We start from the raw sequence: 14,028 nt of genomic DNA on the forward strand, positions 1-14,028 counted from the left end.
CATCACCTTCCTTCTCATTTTAATCTTTTATCCCTTTCTTCTCCAACTCTCTCTTTTTTTTACAGCTGTTTCCTTCTCAACGTCATCTCATATCAGTCACACTTTGATTTTCCTTCCTCTTTTATCCTCTCGACAACATTTCTACTTCATTTTTTTTTCCTTCCTTGCTTTAAGTCTCTGGCTACCCTCTCCTTGTCTCTCCAGATAAGCCTGGTACTGACTCCGCCGAGTATTCAGGCTGCAGGAGCTCTGCTAATGCTCAGGATTTATGGATGACAAATGCTCGCTCTGTCACCGCAAGATAGCCATCCTGTACCGAACCCGAGGGAGAACGCCCGGGCGTGCTCACTCAACGTGGCGGCCGTCTCGTTTGTACACAAACTACTCTGCTCACGGAAGAGACAGCACTTAGCGCAAATCCACTCCGGCTTCTATCCACCTCTCCCCTCTTTTTATCTCCTCCACCGCTCTCATGGAACCGTTCTCTGTTTTATCACATCTTCAGGTTTAAACCGTCTGCCTCTCATCCCATTCTGCTCTTTTTTTCACGTGTTATTTCACCCCCTCCGTCACCACCTTACACTCCTTCTTGTGCTTCTGTGAATTAATGCCTTTTTGCCGCCTTTCATTGCATCCTTGTGTAAGTAATGCCTTTTTCTTCCAGCAGTCATCTGGCTGCTGCACTGAGTGTGTGTGTAAGACTGAATACTAAGCTGCATGATTACACTGTTGCCCTATCAGTCCCCTTCAGTCATTTGGTCAAGGTTGAGCATTTAAATAATACTAGCAATAATAATGAACAAGAAGAAGAACCAATAAGATAATCAAACCTCTGTCATTACTGATTATGTGTTAAATCATATGCAAACGTTTATGTAGTTGATGTGTTCAAACAACTCACTACGTTAGAGTCTCCATTAAAGAAACTCGTGATTTAGATTCATGTACACACAGAGTGAAATATATGAAGTGTTTATTTCTGTTAATGCAATCAGCATAGGGCAGCTCATGCTTTGAATATTTTAATGACAGAACCGAGGAACATTACAATCTTCCAGGCGGTTTTCTAAATCTATTAAACAGTGGTTAGGAACAAATCACATCTGTGATCATGTGTGGATTAGTGTCTGTTGAATATTAAACATGTTTTTGTTTTGTTTATTTGGTCTTGTTCTTTATTCTTCAGTATTTTATAACTTAATCGTGTGATTTAATGCATTAATCATATTCGAAACCATCATCCTGGTACTGCAGATGACCTTTAGCTTTCATAGCCATATTTAGCACAGATGCATGCTAAACTGACATAAGATGATTAAAGTGAATTGCCCTGTTAAAAACTGAACTAAACTAAAAGAAATAAGATCTATAGGGATGTTTTAACTCATAATTGTTTTTGCTGTGACCTGTGCAAGGAGAGTCCTTGCAGGGTGACTCACAAATGATCACTGCTGAACAAGCTGGCTGTTCACAGAGGGCTGCATCCAAATATATCAGTGAAAGATTGAGCGGAAGAAAAGATGTGTGAGGAAAAAGTGCATGAGCAACAGGGTCAAATGCAGCCTTGATAGGATTATAAAGAAAAGCCCATTGAAGAGATTGGGGTAGATTTTCAAGGTATTGAAAGCAGCTGGAGTCAGAGCTATGAGGACTCAGCCAGGACTCTGGCAATACGACTGCTGGACTCCTGGTGTGAAGAGGAGGCCTCAGTGGTCCGAAGTTATCTTTTCAGATAAAAGTTAATTTTCTGTTATAAAATTAAGAACACAGAGTCTGTAAATACAGTAGAGAGAAGCCACGTTGCTTGAGGTTCGGTGTGAAGTTTCCAATTAGTGGTGATTTGGAGAGTTTTGCAGTTTTCATGCTTCCTGCTTGCTGACAAGTTTCACGAAAACGCTACTTAATTTTAGAGCAGGACTTTCCATTGGCTGACTCTCTCAAAATGAATCAATACTGGTTAAAGAACAATAGTATCCCTCTGTTTGAATAAGCCAACAAACTGCTAATCCTACAGAGAATCTATTAAATGAGATTACTATATAACAGTATTTTCACCATGAAGATAAATTACATCAGAAAACTGAAGGCATGGTGTTAAAGGAACCTCTGCTTCCCTAATGCCTCCGCAGAAACACGGGATGATCGTTTCTATTTTATGCTGCAATAAATGCAACAATTCAAGCAAAAGGAGCCCTGATCAAATACTGAGTGGATACAATCACAGTATGTCAACAGAAGGCTGACTTCTGTGTAATAAAATCTTTTATTTGGTTTTAGGTAATATTTAGATTTTCTGAAAAACTAAATGTTAGGTTTCCATTAGCAGTATGCCAAAATCATCATAATTGCAGATGGGAAGAAAGGATAACAGGGCAAACTGTTTAAGCCTGCAAAAGTATTTGCAGCGTTTTCATTTGCTCAATATGGATTTGTGGTGCATCTCGGAGCTAAAACCTGCACTGACATTTGAAGGTTGCTGCTTCAAAAATCAGATTATATGACAGATACTAAAGGCTTATAAATATTCACACTATTCTTAAACTCAGTAGCACTGAGGGATTGTTTGTCTTGTGGGATATTTTATTTATTTATTTATTTATTTTGCAGAGTGTCATGAATACAAAATTCACAACCTCTTCATATGTCTCAGTGGGGAAGAAAAGTAGGTTTTGCCCCCCTGCAGTGCCATTTTCACCATTTGTCTAAAGTACAATTCAAAAATATGTTCTTGACAAACTTTGTCCAAGCTCATCAAATTTAAGGCACAAACTCGTTGTTGTCCCTGAACATTTATATTCGTTTTGTTATGTGGGGCAGAAAAAAGGCTAGGAGGAGAGAGTTGCGCTCAAATGCAATATCTGCTCAACTTTAACATCAGCACAATCTTTTAGAAAAAGAATATTTATGTTCTGAAAAGCTTGTAGTCTATTTCATGCTTGTCACACAGCTGCTGCTTTAGCTGACGCTCCCTGTTTGTACCTTCAGTGCTGTGTAATTTAGCTTATGCATGCATTCTGGATGTAGAGTGACCTGGATACGGTAAAGGAAGCGGTGCACTCACCAGTCACACTGCTTTTATAGTCTGTAACTTTCTCCTAAAGGGCTTTCAAAGCATTCATCAGTTAATGCTGCTCATTTATAGTCACAGCAGGCCATGAGAATCATCAATACTCTCCGTCGGTATTAGAGGGCCGCGGTGCCTCTCTGCTAACTCGACGCTCTTTTTTTAGTGTGAGGCTGCAGATGATCGTGACAGGCTGGATTGCAGTCAGCAGAGCCAGATGAGAAGGTGACAGCAGCTGCGGCTCAGATAATTTGACAGTTTTTAAATTCAAAACAGGTTGTCCCATCTCATCACCGCTTTTGTTTATGAATAAATGATTTCCCATCATTGGCTTCTCCCCTTGGTCATTAGAAGTGAAACTACTGCCCAACACTCTCAGTAATAGTAATGCACTACACACACACACACACACGCATACACCTATACACACAAAAAGTGCAATATTTGTGCAAATATGCATTTTAGCACATAATCTCTTTTGATATATCCTGAAGCTAAATATTGATCCGGGCTGCCAGCTAATTGACAAAAATCAATCCCGGTAATTAACCATGCAAGTGAACACGCACAAAGCCATGAAGCAACAAACACCAACCCACGTCTCCAATAAAATCTTTACGATGCATGACTTATTCAGAGCTGAATATATGAATACATATTTTAAAAAGAGATTTAGCTGCCTGGGAATGAAGTCGGCTGAAAACAGGAACATAAGGTATCGGTCACTACCCTCCGGAGAAGAATAAACTGAGAGCCAAATCTGCATTTTCGTTCGCCGGTCTGTCTAAAGTTTTAGAAATACATGTATTTAAAGAACATTAAGAAGCAGATTGTTGACAGCTTGATTTACTTATTTTTTTTTTAAAAAAAAGAACAGTCGTAGCGGTTCTCATGGGTCGGACAGAAGAAAGCTGCAGCACAACAAAGGATAAGAATTATGTCCAAATGCTGCTTCCTGAAATTACACAAGTGTAAATTAAGCTATACTGAACTTAGACAAAATTATTGATAGAGAATTGAGGTTATTAGACATTCAATACTACCACTGTAACCAGTAGAGTTTCTTTGGGGGTGTAATACTTTAAATGAGTGGTATTATATAAAATAGACTTTTTTTTTTTTTTTTACATCATGTTATAATGTTATTCCCTCATCAAAAACAAACCTGCAGTGTTGCTTTGACTCTTTCATGCAAGTTTGAGGAACACTTGACAATCTACTGTGCGCTCCACTGCTACGGCTCCACTGCAAACCGATGAAAACATGCAGGTAGACCTTCAGACTCCAGCATGCTAAAAGCCATTCTTGAATTAGTTTAGTGTGGACTGCTTTTGATGGCTTAATCTATTGGATGCATTCTCTTTTTGAACCAGACTCACTCTGTGAATGACTCATTTTTCGTCTCATTACTATTGCTAACAAGTGGTAACTGTACTGGTGCAGTTTTCTGTATCCTATCCTGTAGCACTCCATTGTGTTTGCCTTGAACATTTTTGCTTCTTTTCAAAACTTGTTTGGCTCAAATATCTTCAGAGCTTTGCTTCATGGATCTGATTTTCTTCAACATGGCAGACGAGTGCAACGCCTGCAAACAAGGCGCCAGTTCTTCAATCCATCTCCTGCAACATTCCACCATCATTCATAAATAAGACAAAGATTCTTGAGCTACTCCTCTTGAGGCACACTCTTGCCCTGAAGCCCTCAACATAACAATCCTTCTATGTTGCACTCCTCATCTGTGGCCAGGAGAGGCAGCTCAAATCAGCTTTCTCCATTGGCTGGCTGGACCTAGCCTCTGAGAGAAGGTGAGGGGCTCCATTATTCATCTGAGCTCAGAGAAAAGCCTCTGCAAGAACAAGTCAGTTTAGGTAATTTGAGCAAGAATGCAAGTCGGCTACTTCTGTTTGGAGGTTTTGTGGGTAAGATCCACTGGAAGAAGACCCCAAAGTTGACTTAGAACTCACTAACAGGACATGTATTTCCTTCTGCTCTGGGAATTACTCTGGACCTCCGTAATATGCTGGAGGGTATCAGCAGGGAGAGAGATATCTAGGTTTCTCTCCTGCACCCCCGTTACCTCCATGACCTGATGGTGAATAGAAATTATTCAGAAATATTAAACCAGACATCTGTGATGCTGAATCCTAATATTGTTAGGAAACCTCCTGACCCTCTGTTGAACGAAACCTGAAAACTCTCATAAAAAACTGAAATTTTTAAGGACATATGAAGAGTGGAAATGTTTTGTTCCTTTCCCTTAAATGTCTATTTGCAGAACGGCACGGACTACCTGCAGCCTTCAGTGGTATACTAAATATAGTGGGAAGTCTTCTTGTCAGCAGTACTGCTGCGAGCATGATAGTTTGCTGATATTCTGGTTCCTCTCTGCCGTGGCTAATCCCATCCTCAACCTACATTCACAGGCTGAAACAGGAGCTTGATAATTTAAGCTGCAGGTGTAACATTCAGGCTTATCAAAAGTGTACAGAACGACACTACAGACTTTGCTGACATTAAGAAGAAGCTGAATGCAGGTCAAACACAAACTGACTGCCCAAGTCATGAGTACATCTGCTGAAGCTGACAGCATTTACACATGGTTAGAATGAAAGCATCTGCATCTTTGGATAAATATTTACTGTATGTCTGGGGAAACTTTAAGGACTCAGTCAGAAAGAGAAGCATTTTGAAAGGGTAAATGTTGCGTTAGTGGCAGCTACTGGAGACACTACATGGCAGACGAACCGAAGGATGCACAGATGAAGAAGCAATCCAGGTACCGATTGTCTTGCTTAAGTTCCAGACCAGTGGCGGCATTTCCTTCCTCGTAATAAAACTTCCTGCTCTGGCGCACCCCGTTGGAGGGAGACCCTGACAACATCAAGACATTTCAGTACCATATGCAAACATCCTGAATGAGCGGAGCGCTCTCTAATCCTCCAGCTCAAATCCACAGTGACCAGATGTTGCAGCTTACAGAAGCAGACCCAGCAGACATTAATGACCTCCCTAATGAAGGGACGGAGGAGCACTTCCTCCAGCATCTGGGGGGTCACTCCTGTTTAGTTGTGATTGACTAGGATCAAACCGCAGTCTTCCAACGCAACATGAAAGAAATGCTGATTAGAGGTGAGAAATATGGAGTGCAGGAGAAAGAAAAAGGAAAGAATAAACTAAAACGCCCTGTTAACATTGATGCAAATAGTTTTAAAAAAGGCAGATGCAGATTGAGTTTGAACCCTGTCCACACTAATTAAAATTTTGGTGACTAAAACTGTGATTTTTAGACATAAAGTGGAAATTCAAAAATTGTATTTGTGGTGAATCCATCTGGAATTAAAGATTAGGTCATAATAGCTAACTTCATACCTGTCAGCAAATTTTAAATAAAATCTTTAGCCTGGCGCTGCTTTACGAATACTCAGGATCTGCTTGCTTTCAGTTCTGATATTGTTAATATCAATATTATTGCCTCCTTCTGGTGCAGCGTCGGTAGCGCAGTCAGTAATATTGGATCAGTATGAAATTCTCCCATCATCAGTACTGCTATGTTTTCTGCTACTATTTTAGCAAAAAACATAAAAAGATGCTTAAAATAATCTAATTGCTTCAAAAGATAACATTAAATCAATTATTCATACTGCTGCTGAAATTAATGTATTGTACTGAGTAGTTATTATGAAAGCTATAATAATCTATAATATTTGGACATTTTGAAGCTCAGAGAAAACACAAGTAAGTTTGCTGCTGATGTAAACGTGGCAGCATCATGGCAAATGCAAAGGAGAAGCTTTAAAGCTGCAGTAGTTCGTAATGCAACTACTGATACAGAAAAAGACAGAACATGAAGAAAATGACCATAAAGTTGCCAGCAAATGTGCAAACAGCCAAATTTGGCAATATTCTTGTAACAAGAAAAAAGTGAAAAGGAGAAACAAGTGGGGAGGGGGCAGCACTACACTAATACAATAGATGTACAGCTAGAGAAAAGTTATTCCAGCGCTTCTCTGGTGTCTCATTAAAAGGATTTCAGACCACAGGAACAGTATGGGAACCTTTAGTTTGTAAAACCTTGGTACAGGTTTCATTTGTTTACTTTTTAAAATTTTTTACTTTACTTCTTGTTTACTTTTTTAATTTTTTTTCCCAAATAAAGAGAGGAAAATATTAAAGAAAATTAACCTGATTAATGTAGATTGAGTCTGAGCACAAAAATGTACTCTTGATATTTTCTTTTAAAATGCTTGTTTACAGCAGAACGATAGACGTACACAGCAGACCAACCCAATCCACTCTGGAGTAAAACTCAAAAGAAAACCTTAAACCGAAACAGTTCTAATCATTAATATTCATATGTGATAAACTGATTAGAGAATGCATTTTCAATATTTCGATGAGAGATTCTTTAAATGAAACCTGCAGCTTTTCTGGTTATCAGGAACTCAGCATGAATGGAGATCCTGAAAGGGCGTACAAGCTGCTCACACACCCACATACTGTATACTTCCACATAAATGCAAAGAGAGGAGAGCTAAATATTTAAGACTCCCTCTGCATCATGTCTGTGTGATTACAGTCCACACACGACCCGTTGTTTTGACGGTAGACGCCAAATGCAAATAAACTCTCCCGAAGTCTGATGAGTGACATAATGTCACACACTATGACTCAGTCATGAGACTAATAAGGGAATCCAGGGAATTATGCCCGAAGGGAAATACTGAGCCTTTTCTTAGACCTGTTGTCAGGAGAGGGCAGGCAGTGGAACAGGTCACTGAATTCAAGGGAGCAATCGTAGATGACAAGCTGACCTTCCAGCCCAATATGGACCGTGTGCATAAAGAGGCAAGATAGCGTCTATTTCTCTTATGAAAGATAAGGAGCTTCAACACAAGTAAACACAGCTGGTCTACTGGGGATTCATTGAAAGTGTTCCCCCCTTTAGTATTGTTTTTGGTTTGGGAATCTTTTGGCTAAACATAGAAATAAGCTCAACCAGGTAGTCAAGCGGGCGGGTAAGATAATCATCACCAGCAAATGTGTCCTCTCCTTGATTTACATGAACATGCTTTAAAGAAAGAAGCGGCTCAGATTCAGGATATCTTCTGCAGTCCTCATTTAAGCTGCTGCCATCTTGTAGAAGATGGATGGTCCCATTAACATAAACAAAAACCCATTTATCCCTTCAGCTGTGTTGGTTCTGAACAAGCCATGCCTTAAATAGTAACATAATAACTAGAACATTCTTTTATTTTTTTTTAACAATGTAGTGATTTAAATACTGTTTTATATGCTTTTATTATTTCAAGCTTATGTAGTTGGAGTTTTGTTTATACTGGTTAATTCTGTGTTTTTTATTTTTTATTTTTATTTGTTTATCATCTATTAAAAATTTCTGCCATATGTCCAAGACATATCTCCATATCAAATGTGATGGACGATAAAGTTATCATATCTGAGCTCAGACAATCATTTCTGCAGTTACTGCAACCCGCTGTGAGTGAAAAACATCAGCAGTGGATGTGAGTCATTGTGCACTTTGGGTGTTAAATGTTTAATTCCGATGAAGAATGAGTAATGCAGATTAGGGCTGGATTCCCACACACCATTTGCCAATATATGGGATTTTACTTAAGCCTTTATTCAGGTCAAGATAAGTATAGATAAAATAGAGCATGGGAAAATATCTTCCAGACTTCAGTCGCTCTCCTTGTGTGTAAATCAGGGCTCTTCAGGTCTGCTCCTCAGGAGCCACTATCCTCTAAATTCAGGATTCATCCAACACAACTGGACTCACTCATTAGATGTGTGTGTTTTGGCTGCATTCATTTCTACGTATAAAACTTTGCATCCATCTCTTCATTGATCCATTTATCAGTCCACATGCACTCATCCACACAGAATAGTAATTAATTTATTCATCTAAACTCATACATGCATCCGTCCACCATTCTGTCCCTAATTATTTATTTTCCTTGACTTTCTTACAGTCTGTCTGGTTTGCAGGTTGCATGTTTTAAAACTTGAGTTTAAAGCAACTGAGAATTCAGAAAACTTGACGAAAAATTTGAAATAAAAAATGTGTAGGGACCCAGGATAAGAGAGCAAAAGCAGACATCAGTAGTAAGAAGAAGCATTTTAACATGTCAGCTTCTTATTGACAAGCACAAATCCATCAGGATTTTTAACATTCTCTAATTAAAACGCTCACCCAGAAGAATCACTTCTTCTCGGTTTGATCAACCTGGGCTTAACGTGTCTAATTGCGAAGCACACCGAGGTGTGATGCGTTGTGCAGCAAATTGCTCTGAGAAATTACAACAGCATGAGGCGTGCAATCACAATACGTTTAATAAAAGGATGATACTTTGACAGGAGGTGCCATGCTCCCCGGGTGAAAAGGTATAATGATACAAAGGCAGTATGATGATGAGTCTGATGGGATCTGATCAGAGTCTGAGAGTCAAAGAGAGAGAGACAACAAAGGGACCTGTACGGATCAAAACACGGGAGAGGAAACAGTAGAAGGGAGGGAGCATGATGTGGAGGAGCGAGGGGGTTTTACTGAACATGATCTAGAGGAGCTGAATGACTGGATATGGGGGGGATGTTATTAGGATGGTGAGAAACAGACAGAGAAAAATGAGGAAGGGGTTCTTACCTTGACCCTGAGCCTTACTGGGGTCACAGGAAACAAAGACAAGTAAAACCAGCGGGGCCAGACAGCACCACCTGACCTCTCCCATCAACAACATCCTCAACATTAGCAGTCTAGACCTGCATGGAGAGGGAGAAGTTTGAGTTAGTTAGGGAACCAGGTAGAGATCGGATGAATTTAAAGGAATCTGTATAAAGAAGCAAACAGAAGCAGCCTGAGTGCCACCAAGGCGTTTCAGACTCTGGGGGTCAAGAGCAGCTCAGTCCAATCCACTGATCTGGAATCAGTTATTCATGCCTTAAACTCCTGCTTTACAGAGCAGAAGTCTGTAGTCTAGACTGACCACAGAGCAGTGGTCGACCCTCCCGCCTACACTGAGAAGACTGGGGCAGAAACAGTAGAGGACTTTGTGTGAAAGAAGAGAAAAGCTGAGAAATTAACAAAAGGCCCAACAGAAGGAAGGGACAAAGTGACAGAGAGGAGGACCGTAGTTTGAATGACAGTTCCAAGGGATCATTTGATGAGCCCTTTTGTCTGACGAAAAGAGCAAACACAACAGAACCTCTCCTCTTTTCCTCTATCTCCCCATTTCACCTTTCACTTTTTGTTCTCTGCATCCACTCAGTCACCTGCCTCCCCCACCTCCCCCAGTCTGTCTCTCATTATTACAGAAGAGATGGAAACATTAAAGACGCCTTATCATCTGACTCAAGGGATCAACACAACCTGGCTGACAGTCACATGAATAAAAGAGCACATGCACCAATAATTATTTGGATCTGAACAAAGTAAATATAACCCTGAGCCAGTGGCACTTAATGCTATGAACGATATGGCTATCTGTCCAGGGCGTCTTCTGTGATGGGGCTGCACAACAGCAAAAAGAAATAGCTTATTTGCATCTCCAATAGATGGAGATTTGGTGTCTATCTTGTCCAGCTCAGTGTATGAATAACTTAGTTGGTTACTTGACTTGACTCCATTTGAATTTTTTTTATGAATCTGGAACCTTTGATCATCTCAAATTTAACACAAACAAAAACCAAAAACAAAAGCTATGTTAGCCTAAACAAAGATCTTATAGTCTGCAGACATAAAGTTGGAGTTTGATTTGAAGATTATAACTCAGAGATTAAGCAAAAGGCTATTTCTACTCCAAATATATTTGTATCTATAAACCGCATTTTAAAAGAAAAACCTTTAAAGTGCTGCACAGTATTGAGCCAATACATAAGTTAATATAACAACAACAACAACAACAAAAAATAAAATAAAAGCAGAAGCAAGACTGGAATGACTAAAATGAATGCAGGTAAGCTCTGGGAAGCGCTCTGCTGTTTTAACTGGTAAAAACTGAGGGTTGAAATGAAGGAGCACCTGTTTTTAAAAAATATGCAGGAAGAACCTGAAGGTTTCATTGCACCAACTACTTTGTTTACAAATTAAAATGAAACAGGCTCAAGCTGATTGAAGACAGCCAAGCAGGCAGCATAGACAGATGGATCAATGACCTGGTGGACTGAACCTTATCAACAAAGAAGTGAAGGAAATTGTTACAAATGAGAGTCTGAGAATTGATGGTTGTGAACAGGACTTGTGGATTATGATCATTAGAGACTATAATTTGAAGAAAATATTTGCTTTTCTCCCTTTGAAAAGTGCTCCGTTAACATTCGCAAAACTTTTTCCATGTTTCTGGATCATGACCATGTTCAACAGCAATATATCTAGATTGCTCAGACTTGAAATAAATAATTCACTGTACAGATAATCCTCAAAGCACAAGGTAGGATGTGCGAAAGCTTTGTGGGGTTTTTTTTTCAAATAAAAACAGAAAATGAGCATTTTTTTTCTCTCTGCAGCACTTGCATATGCTGAAAGTTTTAAAACAAAATAAGGAGATTATTTGTTTACTCAAAAATAATGTTAATGCCGTTCCAGTTGTTCATCACTCTAGATCAAGCATTCAATCACAAATATCTCTTATAAGTCGTTACATATCAAAACAATCCATTCAGGAAGGAAAACCTAACAGTGTTAAAAGAGCAGAAAATTGACAGCAGCTTTCATTGTTTTCAAAATGAAAACAATCAGACTTTATGAAGGGGGACTTAAAAGGAACTGAGCAAAAGTAGGCCTTTCTACGCACCACACAGAAGAGAGCAAACAATAAAATACAAAGATTTGTTTTTGTTTGTTCTTTTTCAGACCCATTTTCTCTTCATGCAATTCTTAATGAAAGGCAAAACTGTTTCTCTCTGCCTTGTGTCATGTTCCTGGTTAACAATGATAGAGTTGCCACCCTGTAATTTGGCGAATAGAAATACCAGATTTAAAAGGTAACCGTGATTGTTAGCTAATCAATTTATTAGAGGTAAATGCTGTTGTCTAACACTGCATGCAGGACACAGTTTGCAATCGTTCTCTGAAATTGTTAGGAGGCATAAAAACAAAACAATAGCAGATGTGCACATGAATAGATTGAATAGAGAGCGTGTGAAAGTCAGTGATGCAATGTTCATCTCTATAATTTGCCAAACACAGTCATAGACTTTCAGGTGTACTTTTTAATTATGTTTGCTTAAGATAAGGTTATTTATGTATTGGTGTCATATTTTTTGCCATTTCTAAATATAGCCTCCACCTTCTATCTATCTAGCTGCAGCATAAATAAACTTAGTTTTGTTTTTTGTTTTTTGAGAATGCCACCCTAAGATTAAAGGGCCCCCATGTGGTCAGTCTGTCTGAAAACTTTCTGGAGGCGCCCCTGTTGGAAATCACCAACTACGTTCTTTCTGTGCAAAAATCATTTCCCCATTTTAATAATAATAATAATAATAAAAACTCTTCTTTATCAAGTTTCAAATAAATTTTCTAAATTGCCATTTGAACTGCCATCGGCACACAGGTGCATCTCTGGTTTCCTGTCAGCCTATCGCTCACTGATTCATAACAAAGTTTCCAAGCACAATTTGAGCCAAATAATCAGTCAGCATACCAAATGCAGCGCCGTTCAAAGACTCCTGCGTATATTAAAATAAATAAAATTGCGCTCCTACCTCTGGACTCATGAATTCAAAGCGTCTTTTTTTTTTTAATCCCCAAAGGAGATCCTCTGAAAATCAAAAAATGTCTGAGAGCTGCCGCTGCTTCCTCCTGAAGCGCTCCTCTCTCTCTCCCTCTTTTTCTCCCACTCCTTTTGGGACGCGGTCAGTCTGGAGAGTGGGTGTTTCTCTCCTTGTTATTCAGACATCCCTCCCTTCGGCTGATCCTCCTCGTCCCAACCCTTTCCTTCGGCGGGGTACATGTCAGATAGAGAGACAAACATGAAGCAGTGGCGCTGCAGAGAATCCTCCTCCAGGTGTCAGACCGCTCTCAGCCCCCCGGGCTCCTCCAGTGCGCTTCCTCGGACACAGTGGGACCCGCCGCGGACGACTTAATCCGTGAGCTGCGGCTTCAAAGGACCCAGCAGGTCACTTGTGATGCTCGCTTGTTTTGTGTGTTGACTTGTAAGGGGGGAAAGTCTCAGGATGGCTCTGTGCGCTCGGAGCAGGTGCCTGGCCATGCCCTGCTGCGCTGCCAGCTTTGATTTTAAAGGAGCAATGACACTGCTTTTTAATCGGAACTGAAAACACACAGAGACGCACCCGTAGGTGTTGATCCCCCCCCTCCCCCCCGAAAGGCGATGTTAATCCTGCTACATTTACACTCACCAATTCAATTTGTGTTGAATTTACCTTTTAAATGCAGCAACACTTTGCAAACTAATCTGTCTGATTGTTATTTTTAGAGTAATTTCTTCCCATTAAGCCCATTTTGGGCACAGGATCCACACACCATGGATAATACTCACCAGCTTCATCCAGTTCATTTTAATTTGTGAAACACCAAATCTGTCTTCTTCCCAAAAGCTGTGGCTGACATTCCCATAGCCTTTATAGCTGGATATAATTGTTTGAACAGATGAAATTGGCACCTTCAGGCATCTGGAAATTGTACCCAGGGATGATCCAGACTTAAGGATATCCACAGTTCCTCCTGAAATATTTGCCTTTTCTGAGATTTTACATAAATACTGCCTTGAGGTGTTCTCTCTTAGTAAATACACAGCTTTGCCTCCATTTAAGTCAAATTCTGTGAAATTAACTAGAAGCTTACAGAGCCATCATCATCTGGGCTTCACAAATCTTTTAAAGGGGAACAAAATAATTCTGGCATATTTAAAGTTCTGAATTTAAGAACAAAAAGAAAATCATTTTGCCAAACCTAAAAACCTAAAAAGACTTACGCAAAAGTCTTAAACATT

At 39.7% G+C, this 14,028-nt stretch overlaps 1 protein-coding gene across 4 annotated transcripts in view; it reads right to left on the reverse strand.

The window, feature by feature from the left end:
• Window positions 1-13,324, reverse strand: part of LOC106960520 (collagen alpha-1(XIV) chain-like) — a 113,384-nt gene extending 100,060 nt beyond the window's left edge. For 3 of the 4 annotated variants that reach the window (XM_015053660.1, XM_015053658.1, XM_015053656.1), the window contains exons 1-2: window positions 12,782-13,323; window positions 9,726-9,841 (exon numbers count right to left, since the gene is read on the reverse strand). In XM_015053660.1, the coding sequence (XP_014909146.1) occupies window positions 9,726-9,828 (103 nt within the window). In that variant the 5' untranslated portion in view covers window positions 9,829-9,841; window positions 12,782-13,323. Of the gene's footprint in view, window positions 1-9,725; window positions 9,842-12,781 lie in introns of all 4 variants that reach the window. The other variant, XM_015053657.1, reaches the window with a different exon arrangement.
• Window positions 13,325-14,028: the final 704 nt, after the last annotated feature.

The sequence above is a fragment of the Poecilia latipinna genome, unplaced genomic scaffold, assembly GCF_001443285.1.
Source record: "Poecilia latipinna isolate Pla-1442-1.1 unplaced genomic scaffold, P_latipinna-1.0 Scaffold1190, whole genome shotgun sequence".
NCBI classification, from domain to species: domain Eukaryota; kingdom Metazoa; phylum Chordata; class Actinopteri; order Cyprinodontiformes; family Poeciliidae; genus Poecilia; species Poecilia latipinna.